Source organism: Pollachius pollachius (genome assembly GCF_949987615.1).
Source record: "Pollachius pollachius genome assembly, chromosome: 15".
In the NCBI taxonomy this organism is placed as follows: domain Eukaryota; kingdom Metazoa; phylum Chordata; class Actinopteri; order Gadiformes; family Gadidae; genus Pollachius; species Pollachius pollachius.
Window position 1 is genome coordinate 16,812,891 of NC_136948.1, and position 23,880 is coordinate 16,836,770.

Here is a 23,880-nt window from a genome sequence, read left to right on the forward strand (position 1 = left end):
GAATACCCAAAATGTTGGGCTTCGTATTCAACACCCCCCCCCCCCATCCTCTCCATCAGGACAACTTGGAGTTTCGTCTGCATCTGCGGTATGAGTTCCTCATGCTGGGCATCCAGCCCGTCATCGACAAGCTCCGGGCCCACGATAACGCCACCCTGGACAGGTGCGTGTCCGACCATCGCTCAACCAATGACAATGAGGCGTTTAGTTTGAAGGGTTTATACGTGAGTGGATGGTTAGGAACTTGCAGGCTCTGTTGTAATCTGTTTTTATTCTTTGTGGGTGAATTTTTGTCTCTGTTTTGGCTGTCTCTATCGTTTGGTCTTTCTCTCTCTCTGTCTTTCTGTCTCTCTGTCTCTCTCTCTCTCTCTGTGTGTCGGCCTGTCTCTCGCTCCCCATAGACATTTGGACTTCTTTGAGATGGTGCGTAACGAAGACGACTCTGAACTGGCCAAACGTTTCGATCTGGTGAGTTCATTCATCTATTCATCTTGTACTCACTAGTAGTAGTAGTTCTACAAATGTGTTGTGTTGACTGTGACAGTCCTGTTTAAGTGCCTGTTAAGCAGCACGACACATAGTTGACGGTCACAGAGTAAACTAAAATCCTCATGATCATCCTCGTCGTCTTTGGGTTCTTTACCTGCAGACCCACGTGGACACAAAGAGTGCTGGCGCCATGTTTGAGCTGATCAAGAAAAAGCTGAACCACACAGAGGCCTACCCATACCTCATCTCCATACTCCAACACTGCCTGCAGATGCCCTGTGAGTACACCCATAGGTCCCAGCATATCGCCTTCCCAGAGTCACAGAAAATCACACATCGGCCAGGAGTTATTATTCTCCCAGAGGCGCACTTCTCTTACACTACCTGGCATTTGATGTCGGTTTAAACATTATTATTATTAATAATATTATTTTTATTATTATTGTTAACAGTATAAATCATACGGTGAGGGATAGAAGCAACCATCTTTGAGGTGAGGCGTAGGAAACTTCTGATAAAGGTTGATGGTTGCGATACAGTCGGGCTTGTAAACGGCACCATGTGCTTTCATTTTGAGAGTTGTAATTGAGAACATGTCTCTCTCTGCCTCTCGCTCTCTTGCTCTGCCCCTCTCTCTCTGGCTCTCTGGCTCTCTCTCTCCCTTTCTCTTTCTCTTTCTCACTCTCTCTGGCTCTCTATGTGTCTCTCTCTTTCTCTGTCTCTCAATGTGTCTCTCTCTCTTTCTCTGTCTCTCTCTCTGTCTCTCAATGTGTCTCTCTCTCTGTCTTTCTATGTGTCTCTTTCTCTGTCTTTAATGTGCCTCTGTCCCTCTGTGTCTCTGCCTCTCTCTCTGTCTCTCTCTCTGTCTCGCTCTCTGTCTCTCAATGTGCCTCTGTCCCTCTGTGTCTCTGCCTCTCTCTCTGTCTCTCAATGTGCCTCTGTCCCTCTGTGTCTCTGCCTCTCTCTCTCTGTCTCTCAATGTGCCTCTGTCCCTCTGTGTCTCTGCCTCTCTCTCTGTCTCTCTCTCTGTCTCTCTCTCTCTGTCTCTCAATGTGCCTCTGTCCCTCTGTGTCTCTGTCTCTCTCTCTGTCTCTCTCTCTCTGTCTCTCAATGTGCCTCTGTCCCTCTGTGTCTCTGTCTCTCTCTCTGTCTCTCTCTCTCTGTCTCTCAATGTGCCTCTGTCCCTCTGTGTCTCTGCCTCTCTCTCTGTCTCTCTCTCTCTGTCTCTCAATGTGCCTCTGTCCCTCTGCCTCTCTCTCTGTCTCTCTCTCTGTCTCTCTCTCTGTCTCTCAATGTGCCTCTGTCCCTCTGTGTCTCTGCCTCTCTCTCTGTCTCTCTCTCTCTGTCTCTCAATGTGCCTCTGTCCGTCTGTGTCTCTGCCTCTCTCTCTGTCTCTCTCTCTCTCTCTCTCAATGTGCCTCTGTCCCTCTGTGTCTCTGCCTCTCTCCTCTCCCTCCACCCAGATAAGCGGGGCGGAGGCAGCCTGCAGCACTGGCAGCTCCTGGACCGTATCCTCCAGCAGATCGTCTTACAGGACGACAAGGGAGAGGACCCGGACGCCGCGCCGCTGGAGAACTTCAGCGTCAAAAACATCATCCGCATGTAGGCCTCCCTGCACCTGGAACGCACACGCACACAGCCTTGCACGCACACACAAACCCTTGCGCGCACACACACACACACATACACACACACACACACGTACACACACACACACACACACACACACACACACACACACACACAGGTACTGGGCGACACGCGTCCCCATCCTTCTGTCTATTTCCATGTTGTCTGAGTGGGGGTCCAAGAGGATTTTCTCTTCTTCCCCTCTTGGTTTGTGTGTTGGCTCGCGTCTCCGGAAGGTTCCCAGTTTCCTAGTGCGCTCTCACAGCCTCACCAGCAAGAAGCTGTATGATGTAACCGCAAGTTGGGTTTCATTCCTCAGCAAAAAGACACTTAAGACGACGAGCCCTAAATTTGCCCCAAAACTAGAGCCTCACTGCCAAGCCAAACAAGCAGTAGAATATGCAATAAACGGGTGACCGCGTCTATAAATGATTCCTCGCCGTGAATACAACACAAACAGAAATAGTTGTGTGCCAAGCCGCGGCTTCTGCGTTCCTCCCTCGTGCCGCCCTGCAGCGCGGCTTTGGGATTTGATTGGACGACGGAGGGGAAGGCGGCGCGGCAGCGAGGTCGAAGGGAGCGGCGCTCCATTGGCTCCCAGGGGCATGAAAGCGGAAGCCCGAGATCAAAGAGAAACAGCCCTAATCCCATTAGGCCCCGGCAGGCCGGCCACGTCTGGCCCCGCTCAGGTGCTGCGAAGCAGTGGCTTGGCAATAAAAAGATGACTCTGAAAAACATTTCCTTTCCAAAGCATAAAAGCAGCCCTCTGCATATCACTGGGAGTTTACAATGGCCTGGCCTGTCCTCCCTCCAAATTAATAATTTACTTACATTTCTTCACTTCGCTGTATTTGTGATGAATCTTCCTCCCGTGGAGCACGCACGCAGGCACGCACGCACGTGCGCGCGCGCGTGCACACACGTGCGCACACACACTTAATTGTTACAACCTCTCGTCTACTTCATCTGGCTCTTCACTCTGGGTCTTCCCCTAGTCCAGTTTGTCTGGCGAGCGTGTGGGCTCGATCACTCATTCCCTTGTTTAGTCTCGCCAGTGAATGTGCAGCAGTGGGGGGACTTGGACAATGTAATACACCCCTACCCCCTCACCCGCCCATCACCCTCTTTGGCTCCACAGCTGCTGTTTTACACCATCGGCAGCACACTTTAGTGTAGTTCTGTTTAGCTGCAGAAAGGGAGCAGGTCTGGTGAAGGCGACCAGTACCTCTCTATCATTGTCAACCTGGAGGCCATTAGGGCCGGGCCAGTCTCACAGTCCAGTCTGAGTCTGGGTTAGACTTGCGGTGTGTCCAGAAAGGGAGGGCTAATTATCCTTCTGTACGGGATGTATATTCGGTCCATTATATTGGCTGCTTGCCGAGGGTAAGTGTGTGTGTGTGTGTGTGTGTGTGTGTGTGTGTGGCAGGTTAGGCAAACAGAGGACCTGGTTGTTAATCAGCGGCGGTTGGTGTGGCGACGGCTCTGACCGCTCGCTTGCGCGCCTGACCAGAAATGTAACACTCTTCCTGAAGTAAAAAAAAAACACGCAAAAGATATTTATTGTCGTGGAAATGTCTGACAAAATAAAGGCCGTTATTTTTAATACATTTTTAATTTTCTTGAGCAGCAGAAGACGTTCCCGTGATTATAAAGTCCACTAGTTTTTTGTTTGGTTAAGAACACAAGCACTTGATGAAGAAAGTGTTTTGTGTTTTTAATTCTAGTCACCAGTGAAAAGTGACCTGCTGTACTACAAGTCCTTGGTTTGTCCTGCCTGCTCTCTGTGCCTCCCGCTGCAGCCTGTAGCGTCATTATTCTCCTGTTTTCTTATTCTCTCAGATCTAGCCACGGCCACCTTCGAGGCTCCAGGTGTCATGTCTCAATCTCTATTCCCATCTCATAACCTCTAAATACTTTCCATCCGATTCAACTTATAACCTAAAGCACAAGGTCTCTCTCTGGCATCATTAATGTGACCGGTCAACTCAACTTCATGTCAAAACAATCCACTAAAAACCTATGCAGACCCACCGTCTGGAGCTTTCCATAACCATGGATATAACTTGAAACCATAAAGCTTATGCTATGCAGCTTATGTGGTTCCGAACTGGCAAGCATTCCGAATTTCATGCGCATATTTGGTAAATCGACCATGATTCCCAGTAAAAGAATAATTGCCAAACCATACAAAGCTGAATTTCATTAAATGTTTGAGCCCGGCTCCTCGTAAGACTGCAACAGATCCCAACCCCACCCCGCTTGCTTCCTAAGTGCTCTTGAATGAGCGAGGCCCGTGCAGTGTCTTGTAAATCTACAGGTTCAGCTTCATGCTTGTGTCGTTTCCTGTTCTCTTCCTGCAGGCTGGTCAACGAGAATGAGGTGAAGCAGTGGCGAGAGCAGGCGGAGAAATTCAGGAAAGGTGAGGCTGCTTGTTGGTAACACTGCGCCCTGGTGCTCCATGAAGGAACTGCACCTCACCATGTGCTAAACACCCGATCCGCTTGAGGTCAAACCCAGTCAAGTGTATTATCACACTCTGTATCACAATGACCTTCTCAAATACACATTCTAGCCGCAATCTGCTGCTGCTATACATCTTTTAAAAGATCTTTCCTTTTTTTATAGATCACGCAGAGCTGATGGCTAAACTGGAGCGCAAGGAGCGAGAGTGCGAGACCAAGACCTCGGAGAAGGAGGACATGATGAAGACCCTCAACAAGATGAAGGACAAGCTGCAGCGCGAGGGCGAGGAGCTGCGCTCGGCCCGCGAGCACGTCCAGGACCTGTCGTCGCGGATCCACGACTTTGCAGTGAGACTCGCGTTGATACTTTGAACGTTGGAGCAAAAGCAATCTCGTGATTGGGAGTCGATTGTTATTGTCCTGCGGGGATGGGAGTGTTTGATCCTGGGCCCTAAGCCCAGAGTGAAAGACCTCAAGGATAATGCACCTATCGTGTCGGATAGCGACGGCACCGGTTTGAAATGATCAACCACCGGTCAAGTAGCCCTGCCTCACGATGCTGGCCTGACCAAAGGTTTATTCCTGTTAAAGATAAACAATGGTTACAAATCGGCGGGAAGTTTGCATAACCAACGTCGCAACGTGGGATGCCCATTTTGAAATGTTGATCGGATTTCTTATATGTTCTAATTCGATTTGAATTGCACCTCTCTTGTCGTCTCTCTCAAAAGGGGGGGAACGTGGCGTTCCCGGCCGCTCCCGCGCCTCCCGGGGCCCCCGTGGCTCCGCCTCCGCCCCCCATGATGGGCGGCTTCCCTCCGCCTCCTCCTCCTCCTCTGCTCCCCTTCGGCTGCCCGCCTCCTCCGCCGCCACCTCCGCCCGGAGGCCCGCCACCTCCGCCCGGAGGCCCGCCTCTCTTTGGAGCCCCGCCCCCTCCGGCTCCGCCCTCCTTCGGCTTGACGAGCAGCCAGCGCTCCAAGTCCATCCCCCAGCCCTCCCATCCCCTCAAGTCCTTCAACTGGGCCAAGCTGGGAGAGGTATCGTAGCCCGGATTCCAAGCACTGCATGTATTTTGCACGGGTCTTAGATTAAAAGTATGCGTGTTGCGGTTTCCTAAAATAGCGGCAATGGTAGAAAGACCCACCATTGTGACATGGCATAAAATGCACTTCAAAGTCTCTCTGAATTCATAATAACCTATTCATAAACTGTAGGTTTCTTTCAAAAGGTTAAACTATCTATTAATGCAATAATAGGAAGATAACATGAATGATCACCATCCTTTCATTATTTATGAACCTGATCAGCCCATTTTTCTTAAAACGTCTTCCAGGCATAGTTCTTAACTAATCTCATGTGCCGACACGGCATGGGATTCAAATCCTGAATTTATTCTTCACTTCAATTCTTTGCCTTATGTTCCCAGAACAAGATCACGGGTACCATCTGGCACGACATCGATGACCTGCGGGCTTTCCAGATCCTGGACCTCAAGGACATTGAGAAGATGTTCTCAGCGTACCAGAGACAGCAGGTTCGCTCCTTGCTTTCCCCATGCTTGCATTGTGGGCAGGACGGACATGTTGTACTGCACTTGTGTTAATTAACGTTGTTGTTGTGTTAATGGTATGGAGGGGGAGGGAGGGTATGGGTTAGGGCAGAGGGTTTTGTGTATTATTGATTGCAGTAATCGATTATCTTTTGAAATAGATTGATTGGGGATGTGCTTTTGCACGTGTGCCATAAAGGCCTGGGCTCTGCTCTGTTTGCATGAAGATGGAGTAGGGATCTATGTTGATTAAAGTAATGCACAAAGCCATCCAACCAACAACATTACCCAGTAGTTTAATTTACTATGGTTTTCAAAATTGCCCATAATGCATTACAGGGACGCTACAGGGTTTCCTTCAGCTCGAGCCGTCTTATTCTGATAATGGAGTAGAAGCGGCTGATTCATCACAAATATGGTTTCCATTAATCAGCATTGATACGGAGTGTGCTACAGGCGCGATGGGAGGGCAATACATATCTCCCTGTGGAAACATTACAAAATGGTTACAAGCCTTCTACTCCTACGGTACCAGCCACATGGAAGGCAGTGCTGTTTCCCCCAGGACTTTGTAGTTAAATAAATGGGGTGCCGTGGCTGTTGATTACAGTTGATATGTGTTCAAAGAGGGGGTGTTTTTACTGGTCTCTTTAGCAGTGCCGCAGGGAGGTTTTGTAGTAATGTTGCCTCCGTGAAACCCAGGGCATCCCCACGGCTACAATGACAGCTCTGCTCCAATCGGCAATAGAATCAGATGATAGTCAAATATGTCAGTCAACGATTTGTATAATTGCCTGCATGGCCCTTTATTGGACAGAGAACCTCTTTTTGTTTTTACTAGATCCCTGTAGGATAACCCTGATCATTGTAGACCATATGTTCTTCGATGTGTACAATGCGCCAACAGTGAGATCCTTTTCAGTACAATTCCTTTCCCTTGATGCTCTTGCTTATTGTTTGAGTTCCTAACTCCTGCTTGTGCCGACACCACCTCAGTCCTGAACCGTTGACCTGTCGCACGCTGGTCCCACTCACTGTTTGGGCTTTGTTTCTCCCTCTCTCGCTGCACTGCTCCACCTGCTGAACAGGAGCTGCTCACTAACCAATCCTTCAAACAGGTGAGTACAGGGCTTCCGCAGCATTTATACACCGCCGCCCCCCCTGCGCCTCCCATTCTCTCCTGCGATTCGTCAGACCGTCGACATAAAGGGGAAGGGGGACGGGGGGGCAAAGTATCTGTGCCGAAAGTATCTGTGAATGTTTTGTTTGTGTGTGTGTGTGTGTGTGTGTGTGTGTGTGTGTGTGTGTGTGTGTGTCTGTTGCGTTTGGTGTTCCTCTGCTTATGTTTTCTACTCATTTCACGAGGTCCATAAAAGCAAAAGTGGCCTTGGCTTTTATGAGCCTCAACCCAGAAAGGGATATGACGCCTCTGTTCTGGATTAAGGAAGTACTGGATTAATAAAGTACAAAGTAAAGTCTGGGTGTACTAAAGTATATCTGATCTCAATTGAGGGGGGGGGGGGGTTAACAGTGGCAGGTTTACTAACGTCGTCCGACTAATTCTACACGTCAGCATCGGTTCTGTCATTGTGCCAGTGCCCTCGTCCCCGTAACCGTACCACCGCCTCGGTCCTGATGTTTTATTGTGACCCCGTATTGGAACCCCTTTGTGTCGGCAGAATTAAAGTTACAGATTCACAGATGAAGAAAAACTGACACGCCAATTACATGGATACCTATGAGTGAACCGTAGTCCATCAGAGACGCCCTGGTGCATGTGTAAAAAATACATGTCTTTGGCAGTTGGCCCCCGGGGGCCTTGCTCCAGTGCCGACCTCCATGGGTCTTGTCGGTCACAGAGGGCAACATGGGCCCTTGAAAAGAGCCTGTCTTTACAAGCAGCATCTGTTTTACACACACACCATGCACAGCTACCGCAGCGGGCAGGAAACCAGATGAGGCTACGAATAGCATTTGCTATTTCACGTAGACTCCAAATGTAGTTCCATATTTTTACATTCAAGTCCCAGACAGAAGTACTCTTTACGTGTGTGTGTGTGTGGGGGGGGGTATTTATATATATTATTTTCTAAATCAAGATTTGTGTGGAGCTTTGCAAAATATCTCGTAGGCCTCAACTGAGGTTTTATTTCCTGTTCTGCAGAGAGGTTTATAGGAGTGCATGCGCCCAGAGTTTACTCGCCAAAACCAATCGGCTCCTAAGACTGCCGCTGGATTTGCTGCGCCTTGCCCAACGGACCAATGGCGGCCGAGTCTTTTCACGACATTTTCAGAATGTTTTTATATGCCGTGCATGATTCGGTCTACAGAATTCATGGCTACACTCGCCTTTTTAGCTCTCTCTCTCATTCTTGCTCGCTCTCTCATAAACGCCGCGTAACACCTGATACATGCAGTAGGACTTGGCCAGAGCTTCTATTTCAACTCGTGGCGGCCCAGCGTTTTCACTCTTGACGGATGATTTGGCAACATGTTGCCCGGCACTTAATCACGCTGCCGATCATCGGGTTTCCATTGGTTAGCTTTATTAAAACAGCCCCAGAGTGATGGGTTCCATAACGGCTCCTCTCCACGGCCTTTAGATGTGGTCGTGTCCTGCGGTCTCGTCGCTCCAAACCGGAGTGTGACGTCTAGTGCAGCCGGTCAGATCTGAGGCACCGCAGCTAAACCTTAACAACTCAGTACTAGTGTGTCGGGGGGAGGTAAAGGAGAAAAAAATGTCGCTGTTTTTCCGAAATCGAACATGCTTTCTTTGTTGTGTTTATTTTTATTTTTTTTGTCTCTGTGCAGAAAGAAACGGGTTCTATGGACGACCTGTACGTGAGCACGAGGAAGGTCAAAGAGCTGTCGGTCATCGATGGCCGTCGCGCACAGAACTGCGTCATCCTGCTATCAAAGTACGTGGTCTCGAACGTCGCTGCTGCCTTCTGAACATCCGTGTACGAGGGCTCGCACGCGTCCTAGAACATCTCTGGTCGAGGGTTTTGTACACAAACAAAAGGAGGTGTAATCGCAAGCATGAAGACCACGTCATGCATGTCGTTTTGTGTGTTTGGGTGTTGAGACCATGTATGGACATGCTCAGGAACAGGAAGTGAACCAAAGTTTCCCTTCAGGACATCTGTTGAAGTAATTGAATTACCTCTCATTGATTCAATTTTGGTAAAGTGGGCTAGGAACAAAGCGCAGTGTTAGGACACTTCTGCTCCCCACTTCTCATCCATAACGTGACACCTAAATTGATCCCGGCCCCCCAGCAAGTGGTCAGTGACACACTAGACCTTAACTCCAATCAATGTGCACCCCCCCCCCCCCCCCTCCATCTTGTGGTGCCATTAACGGATCTATCAGGTTTTCGGGGTTCAGAACTGACAAAAACACACCAGCATGGGGGTCAGCCTTGCTGAGGTCATTTTCAAAGGATGACCGATCCCCGGGGCACTGGAACAGGGCCTCACGGGGACGGCCATGTGCCTGTGGGCTCTGTTGGGCCGGTTGAGCACATTATTGATCCCAACTCGCCCCCCCTAACCATTGATCAGATAGCACTAACCACATCTGCTCCTTGCACGCTAGGTCGAGCACAAGTGAGAGAGCTATAAGTGCACTATTGGCCACGGAGGGGCGGGGGGGTGTTTGTGTTCAGGGTGTATGGGTTCATTTTACGAAAGAATTACATGAGACCCACACAATGGAGTTTCTGAACAGATGGATCAATATTCATTGAACACATTTTTCCCGAATAAGCTGTTCGGGACAATACCACGTAGTGCAGCAATGTGTGATTGTTGTCCTGCAGGTTAAAAATGAGCAATGAAGAGATCAGGAGGGCCATCCTGGAGATGGACGAGAGGGAGGAGCTAGCCAAAGACATGCTGGAGCAGGTAAGGGCAACGATGCATTGCAGGCCAATCCATTCAAAACATAGTCATCCAAATGCGCCAATGTTTGGATTGGGATTAACTAGCATCTAGAAAGTGTTTTGCACTTGTCAATCAGAGGATTGTAGTCGGAAACCAGTCATCCTAAGAGTAGGCCGATTTTTACATTTGTTTTAATACTTTGAGTTTAATATTTGAACAGTTCATATATTGATTGGAAAATGTTAAACTGGTGTAGACTAGTGTCCCGTCAATATTTGGACAACTTTGCCAAGGTATATTTGCAGCTTTTATTTTTTCTCGTATTGATTGTTCACCCCTGTTCTCCGGTTCTTCCCCCGTCCCCTGGCAGTTGTTGAAGTTCATCCCAGAGAAGAGTGACATCGACCTGCTGGAGGAACACAAACACGAGCTGGAGCGCATGGCCCGCGCCGACCGCTTCCTCTACGAGATGAGCCGGTAACCCACAGCGCCGCCCCGCTCCTTTGAAACACGCTCGGCATGGAAGGGTTCTGGGGGGGGGGGGGATCCAGATGGGAAGCAAGCTTATAAACCTTAAGAGCTTATCTCGAGAACCGCGCGAATGTACAATCTCCATGTTAGTACTAAAGAACGGTTTGAACTCTTGGTTTACGCTATGTATTATAAGGCCCTCCCCACCCCCACGCCACCCTCTTGGGGTTGAGCTCTTGCTATCCGTGTTGCAATTAGTGTCTTTGTGTCAGAGGTGAGCCTGCGAAATAAAGATGCTATGACATCAAATATTGCATGATCATTACATTTAAGCTGCCGGTTGGTAACGCAGGATATGCATATCAATGCAAAACAAATGGAAGCAAACCTTGCTGTGTGTTAAGGACAGGGTGAAAGTAATGATGGATGGGTGTTGTTAAGGCCTACCCAATGGTTTATGTTTCCTCTCTCACATGCTGTTTCTATGGCTCCCTCAGGATTGACCACTACCAGCAGAGAATGCAGGCGCTGTTCTTCAAAAAGAAGTTTGCTGAGAGACTGGCAGAAACCAAGCCCAAGGTTGAAGGTGAGGAGAAACAGCTCACAGACGAGCCACAAGAGTCTCACCAATCCACAAGCCACAATTTACATTAATGTGTCATTAGAAGTTCAGAAATGAACCCAATTGTAGTATTGGTGAAAATAGGTTGTTCAAAATACTTTTTATGTTCCTTACTATGTTCATATAAAGGGTAAGAGGATGCTATTTAATTCCTAGAATGTGCATCTAGGTGGTCAGATTACGATGGCTTTGAATAGAAATACACACTCAGAGGGACAACATAACAAGCAAATTAAATATTGGTTTGTCTACAAAGGTCCCATTGAAAATTCTAACCAAATGTTAGTTGTGTGTGGGTGGGAATTGTTATATGCGGGGAAGACACACTGTGTGTGTGTGTGTGTGTGTGTGTGTGTGTGGTTGGTTTACTGTATGCTGCAGTTGTTCCTTTTTCCTAGCTTAAATATACCGCTAGGTTACCAGGGAAGCTGTTTTGGAAAACTGGCACATGTTGTGAGAAGAGAGTCACTCTCGTAAAGACTCCAGCTTGATGCATCAAAGAGCAAGGGAAAGTATTCTAGGGGAAGCCAAAGTGTGTGTGTGTGTGTGTGTGTGTTTTCTGTGCGCTTTCATTTAATAATCAACCAATACCATGCCGTTGGTAGAATTTACTGGAACTCATTCCCGTCTCTGAGAGGAGTGCTGTTACACTTCTTTACTACACTATAGCTCTTTGTTGCTGTATGCCTCTGTTGGATACTGTAGCATAAGAAAACAGAAAGGTTTTTATCAGATGAATAACATTACAACTAAGGGTACACTAAAGTATATTGCATACTAAATAAATAATCTGTGAATAATTTGATGCTTGGTTTAAAAGAGATCTGTCTCTGTCAAAGATAAAAGATCCCTGGAGTGGAAAGAGGTTTCAAGTTGAAGTCATCAGAGCAAGGAAATATAGCATGGTGTTTGGGTATTGGTGCAAGGCTTCTAATATACCACATTGTGGTGTATTTGTATTTCAATATTAAGCCTGCTCATCAATTTCAGTGCTTCAATGTCTTCATCGGTTCTCTGTGATATACCGATGGAAACACAAGGAAAGACTCCATTTCCCAGGACCACCCAGTTGGTTCAATGGCGGCACAACAGAACAGACGCTGCACAGAGCCAAAACAGGGACGCTCCGTCCAGAGAGGGAGAAACAGAGACACACATGCATACACACAGACGGAGAGAGAGGGGGATAGAGAGACACACATGCATACACACAGACGGAGAGAGAGGGGGATAGAGAGAGTTCCATGTTGTGTAATGGCAGGAAGAGTCATAACTGCAACAATATGGGTTCTGTTTCTTGTTCTCTGGTTCACACGTGGCGGTCCAGCATGGGAGTGGAAAGCACCTGCTCCTCAGCCAATACAGTTCATATGGGGGGGGGGTGGGGGTTAGACAGAGGGGACTTCTGGGTAATAGACCAATGGAAGCACTTGATGAGTTGAATTATAGCTTTCTTTGTTGGCCAAGACTTCCTCCTAAGGTACCTCAGGCTTTAGCATACAACATATGTTAGCCAGCGTTCAGTTGGAAAGAAAAAGGCCACATTAAGTTAAATACAACAGATCAGTTCAAGCTGGCTAGTTTCTCCTTTGTACATGTCGTGTATGAATGGTATAGAGTTCTTACTGTGAGTCCATCTTCAGCCATCGTCTTCAGGTAGAAGAGCAAGAGGTTCTGGACACCTTTTGTTGGCCATTTATGAGGATCAATATTTCTGAAGACAAATGGACCAACTAAGTCCCTGGTTGGCACTGGTTCCCCACATTAGGTTGGGTTCCTTCCGTCAGATAACCATTAAAACTAATGATAAACCTTCCTGTTCTCCATCTCCTCGGCCAGCCATCCTCAGCGCCTCCAAGGAGGTGGTGCGGAGCAAGCGCCTCACCCAGGTCCTGGAGGTGGTGCTGGCCTTCGGCAACTTCATGAACAAGGGCCAGCGCGGCAACGCCTACGGCTTCAAGGTGTCCAGCCTCAACAAGATCGCCGACACCAAGTCCAGCATAGACCGGTAGGTGGCGCTCGCTCCAGCAAATGAAAAGTGAGGCCTTCCAAGTTAAAACTCCTGGATGGTGAGTTGGTTGCTGCTCCACTGGTGTCGCTTGGAAGTCAAGCACTTGGAAGTTCTCCATCCAGGCAGTTCTGGTTCCTGCTTCTTCCCTTCTAGAGATGTCGGTTGCAGTATAAAGTATAGAAATGCAGTGGCATAGATAATCAAACTGTAATGTTGTCTTGATAGATACAGTATATGCTCTCTACTGAATAACTTTATAGTAGTTGTGGCAGTTTTTAGCGGTTTTTCCTTTTTCTTAAGGAATGAAAAGATGCCCTCATAATCTTCTTTAGCTTTCACAGTTATTTTTTGTCTAAGTTGCTCTGGTAAAGCCCCTTTGAAGCTGTGATACACGTCCATAGCAATAGGCTTGACTAATGCCACAGACCTGTGTCTACACAAGTGGGTTGACCATGCCGTGTGTCTGCCAGAAACATCACCATGCTGCACTACCTGATCATGATCTTCGAGAAGAACTACCCCGACACGCTGCAAATCCAGCAGGACCTGGGCAGTATACAGGAGGCGGCCAAAGTCAAGTGAGTACCAGCCCCACAATGTGTGTGCGTGCGTGCGATATTCCCACTGGGGAATGCATGTGTTAAATTAAAAAAATAGGATTAATAATCATATCATATACATAATAATCTATTTTTAACAATTGCTGAATAGAAACTACTGAAATGATTGAATGAATAGTAAGTCAGTAAAATAAACTGCTGAAACCAAATCCAAAGGTCTACAGCTAAAACAGTTGATACCATCATGTAAAGAGAGGTTCTTACATGTCTCTCCCCCCCCCCCCTCCCCCCAGTATGGCAGAGCTGGAGAAGGAGGTGCACAACATCAAGACTGGACTGAGGGCTCTGGAGGCGGTGAGTGGCGTTCCTCTGGGCGCTGTAGTCGGCTCCCATGCTACGGATGGGCGTGTTCCATTAGGAACGCTCTCCCGGAGCCCGGTTTTGGGGGGGTGACCGCCGTTGTGTTAAACGGGACGCACCCGGTTGCTAACCACGCACAAATGAGTTGACTCCCGCAACGAAGCGACGGACTCGGTGCTCAACTCCACGTTGTGTCGGAAGCGAAACCAAACCGCGTAAAGAATTGTTTGGCCGTCATGCGTTGCGTTGTGGGAAACCGCATTTGAGATAAAGTAATGAACGTGAAGTATGTCGCGGCCGTTAACAGCTACTTTAGTTTATGTAAGGAACCGTGTTTGCATTATTTTTGAATATCACTTTCTATCAGATTCTCAACCCCTTTTCCTCTACCCCCCCCCCCCGGTTGCAGGAGTTGCAGTACCAGCAGAGCAGGACGCAGGAGCGGGGCGACAAGTTTGTGGCCGTGATCGGGGACTTCATCACCGTTGCAGGCTTCAGCTTCTCTGAACTGGAGGATCAGCTGAGTGAGGCCAAGGACAAGGTAATTCCCCCCCCCCCCAGGGCAGCCATAGGTATACCCTCATGGTACCTCAGGGTATATTAACCTTTGGCTCCTTCCTTTTTTTTTCGCCCATCCCATTACGGGTGGGCGTGTGTGTGTGCCAAAGGCTAACATACCCTTGGAGGGAATATCCCAGCGAAGCTTCAGTTCCAGTGTTTTCAGAACATAACCCAAGCGGTTGGCTTAGCTCTCCCCCGTCCTCCTCCGTGAACAGAGCAGAGGCGCAGGGTTTTCCCCTGCACTGAGTCTTCTGTTGGCTTTGACCCACTTGAGGATGAGCATGAGTCAACCACAGCCACCCACCCAGGGTCTCCATGGCAACATGTGTGTGTGTGTGTGTGTGTTTCCATAAGTTTGTGTATCGCTCGCCGCACATGGCTAACATCCATTACACAGGGATTATAGTTGTTCAAGGTCACGGAGGGTTATTGGCACAGAGGCTGCCAAAGCTGGGAAGGGATTTATATCCCACCCATCCCCCCATCTCATCCACAGAGATTGGTTGGGATTTGACAGACGTCCGCACACCCACACATTACAGACAAGGCAATGTTTAGTGTCTTTCCACCAGCAAAACTGTGACAATTTTAATACCAGTGTACAACGGACAACATCTGTGTCTGCATGCTTAAGCAAGCAGACGAAAATATTGAATCTAGGTCATCGGTGACAACAAATGAAAGGACAGAGAAGAGTGTTTCTACATTCAACCAAAGCTGTGTGAGGCATGGGCTTTTCTGTGAGTCATACAAACACGCTCGCACAATGCCACATATCACCACTAACTCAGATCCCACGCTCATTTTACACCCACTTTTACAAGTCGCAATGGTACTATTCGAACTCCTCTTTCAATAACGCCCTCAATTAAAAAGCCTGCTTTGATCTGGGTTGATATCATCTGCTTTCCATCGAGAAATCAGTTTGGGCAATCTCACTTTTTGAGAATACGGAGGCTAATTTGGCTCCCAAGTATGTCCTGGCACACGAGCAAGGCACAGCTTGGGAGAGAGGAGACATATGGTGGTCCAAAAGCAAAGTCTTACATAAAGTGTGTGTGTGTCCTTAACACACAATCTATACTAAAAATAGATCGTTTCTGTTTAAGCTTGCTGTTTTCCGCAAAAGGCGAAATAAAAGCATTCGTTTCCATGGGCTGCTATACTGATCCGTTTTCTTGTTCTTATTTCTACCATCCGTCCAACCATCCATCCATCCATCCGTCCATATGTGGGGGTTCTCCTCTGTCCAGTACAACAAGTCCCTGAAGCACTTTGGCGAGGAGGAGGGCCGCATGCAGCCCGACGAGTTCTTCGGCATCTTCGACACCTTCCTGCAGTCGTTCGGCGAGGCACGGCTTGACCTGGAGAACATGCAGCGGCGCAAAGACGAGGAGGAGAGGAGGGCCCGCATGGAGGCCATGGTGAGAGGGAGAGGAGGAGGAGAGGAGGAGGAGGAGAGGGCCCGCATGGAGGCCATGGTGAGAGGGAGAGGAGGAGGAGGAGGAGGAGGAGAGGGCCCGCATGGAGGCCATGGTGAGAGAGGAGAGGAGGAGGAGAGGAGGAGGAGGAGGAGAGGAGGGCCCGCATGGAGGCCATGGTGAGAGGGAGAGGAGGAGGAGGAGGAGCAGGAGGGGAGGGCCCGCATGGAGGCCATGGTGAGAGAGGAGAGGAGGAGGAGGGCCCGCATGGAGGCCATGGTGAGAGGGAGAGGAGGAGGAGGGCCCGCATGGAGGCCATGGTGAGAGGGAGAGGAGGAGGAGGGCCCGCATGGAGGCCATGGTGAGAGAGGAGAGGAGGAGGAGGAGGAGGAGGAGGGCCCGCATGGAGGCCATGGTGAGAGAGGAGAGGAGGAGGAGGAGGAGGAGGAGGGGAGGGCCCGCATGGAGGCCATGGTGAGAGAGGAGAGGAGAGGAGGAGGAGGAGGGGAGGGCCCGCATGGAGGCCATGGTGAGAGAGGAGAGGGGGAGGAGAGGAGGGCCCGCATGGAGGCCATGGTGAGAGGAGAGGAGGAGGAGAGGAGGAGGAGGAGAGGAGGGCCCGCATGGAGGCCATGGTGAGAGAGGAGGAGGAGGAGGAGGAGGAGAGGAGGAGGAGGAGGAGAGGAGGGCCCGCATGGAGGCCATGGTGAGAGAGGAGAGGAGGAGGAGGAGGAGGAGGAGGAGAGGGGGAGGAGAGGAGGGCCCGCATGGAGGCCATGGTGAGAGGAGAGGAGGAGGAGGAGAGGAGGGTCCGCATGGAGGCCATGGTGAGAGAGGAGGAGGAGGAGAGGAGGAGGAGGAGGAGGAGAGGAGGGCCCGCATGGAGGCCATGGTGAGAGAGGAGAGGAGGAGGAGGAGGAGGAGGAGGAGAGGGGGAGGAGAGGAGGGCCCGCATGGAGGCCATGGTGAGAGAGGAGAGGAGGAGGAGGAGAGGGGGAGGGGAGGAGAGGAGAGGAGGGGGAGAGAGAGAAAGAGAGGGAAGGGCATGGAGGAGAGAGAGAGAGATATTGACTCTAATGCCACCCTCTTGCTCTCTGTCGCCCTCTAGCTGAAGGAGCAGAGGGAGCGCGAGCGGCGGTCCAAGAAGGGCGGCGGCTCCGAGGAGGTGGGCGGGGAGTTTGACGACCTGGTGTCGGCGCTCCGCTCGGGCGAGGTCTTCGACAAAGACCTGAACAAGTTCAAGCGCAACCGCAAACGCTCGGTCAACAGCCTGGCGGAGGGCGCTGGGCGGGAGCGGCCCGTGGCCAAGGTGACCTACTAACTAGACCGGGGTCGTGATCCACACCTGGCTCCAAATGGGCGCCACGAGTCGGCCGCAGCTTGGCGGTCCGGCAGGCGCGCGCACTCACGCAGTCACACCTTGCTTATTACTTATTAGTATTACGTTAAGTCTGGCTCCTCCAGGCCATCGATGACGTTTGAAGACCTATGTTGAAAAACACGGGCTGCACTCGGACCCGTGTGTGTGTGTGTGTGTGTGTGTGTGTGTGTGTGTGTGTGTGTGTGTGTGGCGCGCGCCCTGCCATGCCGATTGAAGGACGTCACACTCCACGCTGACCTCGAGTTGAGCGGCTGTCCCACACCGTACTTCCACCTGAACTCCCCTCTGAGATATATTAAGGTGGACCACTGTGATGACGTTACCCCCCCCCCCCCCCATGTGTTCTGCGTTTTCCATGACCACACTACGCCCCACCACCACCTTAACGGAATTTGACCTTGTGTCTCCGTGCTCTCCTGGCAACTACCCACTAGTCCCACAGTGTGACATCAGCAGTATTTCTGCCCGCCCCCTTATAGGGGACCCCCTGTTCGTCTCTAAAAGCACACAGGAAGTCGGGCACCCGCCGCCAAAAGTCGAGACGACCTCGCGTCAGATCGGACGGGACGAGCTCGGATCGGAGGGGCCAGACGACCGCTCCCACTTCGTTGCAGAACTGTCTGACATTTCGGTGTGGTACAACGTCCTGTTGATGTTCATTTTTGTTTGCCAACGTTTGCTTCGTCCTCTGTCCCGCAATGCCATGTCACCCTCTGACCGAAGGTCCCTAGACACGCAGACCAACCGCTAGTCCACTGGAACCTCAACGGCCAGCAATGAGACAACTGATGGCAAATCTTGACCATTACAGATGTATGTATGTTTGTGAGCTGCTCTTATAGTGCGAGTGTGTGAGCAAAATACATGGGGAATACTTGGGGATATTGGTTGTCCTACCCGAGAGGGTGCTCCAGCACACGGCATTCCCAGTTAGGGGGAGTAAGGAAGGAAGGACGGACGGACGGACGGACGGACGGACGGACGGTCAGTTGAGGATGAGGAGGCTTTTTTTTCTTCTGGCAGACGGCTCCTGAGGACATGGCATGGAAAACCTGTTTTCAGCGTGTGCTGGGTTCACTGTGTAAAGAGGGCAGGGGTTAGGCCTCTGTTGGGGTATTTCTGCAATTGTTACCAGAAGAGAAATATTGCGTTGGCATTACCGAGTGCCAAAGAGTGGAAAATTGTATATGTAATAATGCAAGATATACTGCAATTAGGAGTATATATATTTAGATTCAGACAAGCTCATTGCAAAGATGTCGTTTTTTATGTTTTCATTGCATTGTTTGGTCTTTGTATACACATTTGAGGTTATGTCTTCACGTTGCAAAACGGACTGCTATTGAAATGTCCTTACCTTTTGTACTTTTTTTGTTACTTACAATTATTAGGACATCTGCTTTTCCTTTCCCCACATTTGCACTTTCCTTTCCAAGGGAGAATTGTGCCCTTTAGTACCGACTACATCTTAACCACACTGTGCTCTTCTTTAAAACACTTTGAAGTTCTGCATTGGGGGATACATATTAGCCTGTTTGTGTTGAAATCATGTTGAATGTCAGTTCAAATATTAATAAGCACAGGATAAACACAAACGATGCAAAGAGAAACATTTGTTTATCAAAATAGTAAAAGGATTGAAATTATGGACAGGCTTGTGTTGACGTTGCTAAAATTATTCCTTGGACACAAGGTGTCTCTCAAAAGATTGACCGTGTCTGATGATGGATTGGATGGAAATACTGGTGTTTTGAGAGATTTGTACTAAAAACCTGAGCATAACCATGAGAATGCTCTGTGTCAGGCCTGTACCAGGGTTCAAACACAATGCGCCTGGAGAGTAAATGATCTGAACTTCCTGTTTACATTTGACACCCTTCACCAAGTCTGTAGACGAAATGGAAGCCCTCTGTAGCCTAGGTCCACTTGTATTCTAAGGCAGTTTGAAATGAATATTTCCTGGGCTATAAGTAAGTAGACCGAAGGGAGATGCAAGGCCAAATGTATGTTTGTTGCTATTTAATGGAAAGGTCTGGATTGTTCTGCTTTTGGTACATAGTTGTGTGTGTGTGTGCGTGTGCGCAAGATGTCTATGCAAACATAGTTGTGTTAGACGAGCACATGAAAAATAACTCACAAAATCCTGTTTTAGGCTAAGACAAATCAAGGAACTTAAAGAACACTCCCGTTACAAGGGGTGATCAAATAAACCTGTTTCTCCACATTAATTTACACTCGTTAAATGCACCCTATTATTTTGTCAATTGAATAGTTGATTTGATTCTCAATAGATAAAATGCTGGAAACGCAAATAGGTCTCGAAGGATAGCACTTAAATGCTAAGCCACTTGACACAGTGTAAAAAGACCCAAGGGAGCCAACCTAAGACGTCTATTAAAACACAAGATAGCCAACCTAAGACGTCTGTTAAAACACAAGGTAGCCAACCTAAGACGTCTATTAAAACACAAGATAGCCAACCTAAGACGTCTATTCAAACACAAGGTAGCCAACCTAGGATTTCTAATAAAAACACAAGGCTAACGCCCTCAAACTTTTCATGTGTTTTTCATCTTTTAATGCCGTAGAATATTAATAAGACATAACCAGGTCCATATCGCAAAGTGATTGCCTCTCATTTCTCTGGTAAACATAAAGAGGCCCTCTTCGGTTCAAAAGCTTTCATCTGAGATTAAAAAGAAAATAACTATGTGTGGCGCCTGTGTCTCCCCCTTTGCTACAGTTAATGAATCCAAAATTAACTCCCAGATATTTGACTTCAGTTCTCAGATTATTAGAATGTTCCTCAAACAGAGCTTTAACCCATATTGTACATGTGACAATTTACTGACGGGAATAGCAACTTGGTCAGTATTAATCATATTGTTACCTGTTTTAGAGTGTGGAAGTGTTGACTGGCTTAGGAGTTTAAAATATAGCGAAAAAAAAAGAACAAAGTTGATTCAATGCAGTTTTGTCAGTATGGTACATTTCCATTCACGGAGATAATTTGGTTATCTTATCTTCCATCCTCCCTTTCAAGAAAAAATAGATCTAAAGAAAAATAGTGTATGTACAGAACATGTATATGATCTAATGGTCATTGATGAGGTGCAGGTGCACTATGGAGGGATGGTAAATCATGGGTTGCACAATGGAGTGATGATAGAATAATGGGGTGCATCCCAGAAAGATAAAAAAGACAAGGTGCTAGTGTGTTTGAATGTGTGGCGCTTTAGTCAACACATTTACTAAAGCGACCAGTGGATTTATAGGCCAAACGACAATATCTCCTCCATATATGCTACAGCTTTACAAGAGTGCATTTGCATTGTTGTTTTCCAATCCTATGGATTTTCCACCTCCCGGTGTGTGTAAAATAACAAGGGGGGGGAGATGACCTCACCATAATGCAGTTCCTTCACTTGCCACTGGGCGTCAGCCTGCATGCCTCAAACAAGGTGCACCGACGAGGACGCTTTGACTTCTTAAGACCCTTTTAGTATGAAATCGCTTGCAACACTTTTGACTCCACAATTTGTACTCGCTCCCGAAAGAAAGTATTTTGCACCCACTTTTTGAAGATGTATAAGTGTGGGGATCTCTATATTTTTTTCATGGTTACAAGGAAAATTTGAAAACCTCCACCGAAGGATGTATAGTTCTAACGATGTGCACATCATTCTCGATGTTTGGTTGAGGAATGTTACGTTTTCGTGTAAATTGTACCTTATTTATTTGCCTTATTAAGTTTGCTACATGTTGTATGTATACACAGCATTACAAATAAAATAAAATGTTAATTAAAAAATGACAATATATGATTATACAGTGGTCCATGTATATTGAATAGCTTTCAGACTTGTACAAGAATGAGAATGTCTTTCCCTTATTTCATTTCTATGATTTTATTTAGTTTTCTATTTTCTTTGCCATCCCTGTGTCTTTTTGTAGGGTTACAATAAACCTTTGTTCCTAACATGGAGGTTCTTCTTTATTTTAGTTGGGTGCATTACTACGAAATGTCCAACAGGGGTCAGAGTTGCAACTAATTCTGCCTGGTGGATGCATTGTTAAACTGCCCAGCAGGGGTCAGAATAGGATACGTAATTAATATCAGATGAGTCTCATAAATTAGCATATTGTGGAAAAAGGTTCATTACAATAATTATTCAAAGAGTGAAACTCATTTTATATAGATGCATTACACCCAAAGTGAAATATTTCAAGCCTTTATTTTTTATTAATCTATATCATGGCTTTCAGCTCATGAAAACCCCAAAAAATTGTATCTATATTTGTATCTAATATTGTAAAAAAAAAAAAAAAAAAAAAAAAGCTCTAATCAGTTAATTACCTCAAAATACCAGAAAAGGTTTACTAAGCCATTTAATGGTCTCTACGTCTGGTTCAGTAGGCTACACATTCATGGGGAAGACTGCTGACCCCACAGTTGTGCAGAAGACAGTGATTGACAGCCTCCACAAGGAGGCCAAAGGACCTCTACGGATTCAGTTTTTTGCTTAAGAAATTCACTTTCCTAACGAGATGACCCGGAAATACTTTGAATTTGAATACTTCGGAAATGGTTCGAATTCTAAAAGTCCTTAGGAAAGGTGCCTTGATGCAACCTTTAACCCATCTTTAGCATAGGTTACTCCTGACCAACCTTTACAAAAGGAAAGGAGATGTTTGCGACCCATAATCCTTTACGGCGGCAATATTTAAAGCAACAGGCCACCGACGAAGTTTACAGACTACGCGAAGACGCGTGAGACACCCGTTAAAGCAGAAGAGAAGAGAAGAAAAGAAAATGCCAACTTCACATTTAAGAAAAACTGGAGGCAGTTGACATAAGTTTAGCCTCTTTTCTATCATGTGAATTGGGATCAGTGGCGCCGGAATGATTTCAGTGGTGGGGGGGGGCAAATGTGCGTGCATGTGTGGAACAGCGCGTGACACCTCATCATCCTAAAGCCGGCCAAACACCGGCGCCGAATGCCCGCGGTGCGCATTTCACGTGCGTCAATTGCCACCCCTAGCACCAATAGGAAGCGGCGCGCTGCAGCACCGTTGTGATCCAAATAATGTGTCGTCACTGCAAAGTAAACACTGAATCATCATAATAACCTTCTTAATTGTCGTCATCATAATCCTCATCATCATCACAATCATCATTATAGACGGCTTTTGGATTTGACTGTAGTACTTTGGTCGTGTTTAATGCAGTGCTTCACGCAGCATCAACGCAGCAACAAAGTGTAAATAACAGTGGATCCCAAGTTCCTATGCTAGGCATTATGATAGCGGTCCTCTGCGTAGTGCAGTGAAGTCAAGTTAGTAGAGATGCGCAGATGAGCTGTAATGTCATTCCGATTTTGAGTTGCATGTTCCGCGTCCCGACAAAAAGCCTGTCGGCTCGCTAAAATGTCCAACCACTATGAAATGTCCCCTGTTGTCAGCGAACATAGCCAACGTGGTCTTATTATAGCCCGATCATTACCTAAAAGCCACATAGAAAGAATAAAGCATCCAGCATATGATTTCAACAATGTGTGAGGGCATATGCAGCAGGGATGATCGCACAGTGGAATGCTTATGGAAAACCAGCGGACGAGCGCTGGGTGGAAATTTCAGAAGCAGCGAGATTATAGAAAAATATTATTTGTCAGTTTGCCGTTTGTCTAGTCAATGTTAACCTACTTATTACTTATTAATTAATTAATTTCGAATTTGTCTGCGACAAACAAATCGGGGCAAAATTGGGCTGAAATCGTGTAGTCTGAACCAGCCATAAGCAAGCAGCACCAGCGCCATTGTGCGAATTCCCTACTAGACCAAACGAGACTCGTAATGGTAGGTAAAAACAAGTTTATCAAGGCATGCAATTGTGATGTAGAAAAAAAGAAAAAGAAAACATAAAGCGCTTGCATGATATTGAAGCCTACAGCGATCGTTAGTTAACTTGTGTGGCGGTGCCTTATCATTTGTTTACCCATTGGCCATGGCAACGCGATTGCTAACTGCTGTAGTACTCTCATTGGCTGAATTGTTGAATGTTTTAGGCTCAATCAATTCATACTTTGCAGTCACGTGACTGCCATGGCTACCTGGAGGGCAACAGACGCTGACAAAATGGCGAAGAACAGCGCCCAGCCAGGGGAATTGCAGCCTTGCAGATTTCCAATACTGCAATCAATCAACTATTTAGACCAGGGGTTTTCAAAGTATAAGAGAGTGAGCCAAAAGAACAAATTTCAGCTGAGCCCCCCCCCAAAAAAAAAATTCTAAATCCCTGTGTTTTGAAAGATATTTTAATTATTTTACACATTTTAAACATCTGATGATATTTAACACATTTTAAACATCTTTGATCATATTTTTTTGAAACATTTACACATATTTTTGAAACATTCTAAACATCTTTGTGCGTTTTTAAACACATTTCTTAACACATTTTAACATATTTATCTAAGCGTG

At 47.5% G+C, this 23,880-nt stretch overlaps 1 protein-coding gene across 4 annotated transcripts in view; it reads left to right on the forward strand.

The window, feature by feature from the left end:
- daam2 (dishevelled associated activator of morphogenesis 2) overlaps window positions 1–21,373 on the forward strand; it is a 76,221-nt gene extending 54,848 nt beyond the window's left edge. For 2 of the 4 annotated variants that reach the window (XM_079752916.1, XM_079752917.1), the window contains exons 8-26: window positions 60–163; window positions 402–468; window positions 650–767; window positions 1,953–2,091; window positions 4,479–4,537; window positions 4,744–4,928; window positions 5,312–5,617; window positions 6,007–6,114; window positions 7,218–7,247; window positions 8,941–9,047; window positions 9,950–10,034; window positions 10,384–10,490; window positions 10,982–11,070; window positions 12,946–13,114; window positions 13,588–13,695; window positions 13,971–14,031; window positions 14,447–14,578; window positions 15,852–16,022; window positions 17,128–21,373. In XM_079752916.1, coding sequence (XP_079609042.1) covers window positions 60–163; window positions 402–468; window positions 650–767; window positions 1,953–2,091; window positions 4,479–4,537; window positions 4,744–4,928; window positions 5,312–5,617; window positions 6,007–6,114; window positions 7,218–7,247; window positions 8,941–9,047; window positions 9,950–10,034; window positions 10,384–10,490; window positions 10,982–11,070; window positions 12,946–13,114; window positions 13,588–13,695; window positions 13,971–14,031; window positions 14,447–14,578; window positions 15,852–16,022; window positions 17,128–17,340 — 2,358 coding nt within the window. In that variant the 3' untranslated portion in view covers window positions 17,341–21,373. The remainder of the gene's footprint in view (window positions 1–59; window positions 164–401; window positions 469–649; window positions 768–1,952; window positions 2,092–4,478; window positions 4,538–4,743; window positions 4,929–5,311; window positions 5,618–6,006; window positions 6,115–7,217; window positions 7,248–8,940; window positions 9,048–9,949; window positions 10,035–10,383; window positions 10,491–10,981; window positions 11,071–12,945; window positions 13,115–13,587; window positions 13,696–13,970; window positions 14,032–14,446; window positions 14,579–15,851; window positions 16,023–17,127) is intronic. The other 2 variants (XR_013812491.1, XM_079752918.1) reach the window with 2 other exon arrangements.
- Window positions 21,374–23,880: the final 2,507 nt, after the last annotated feature.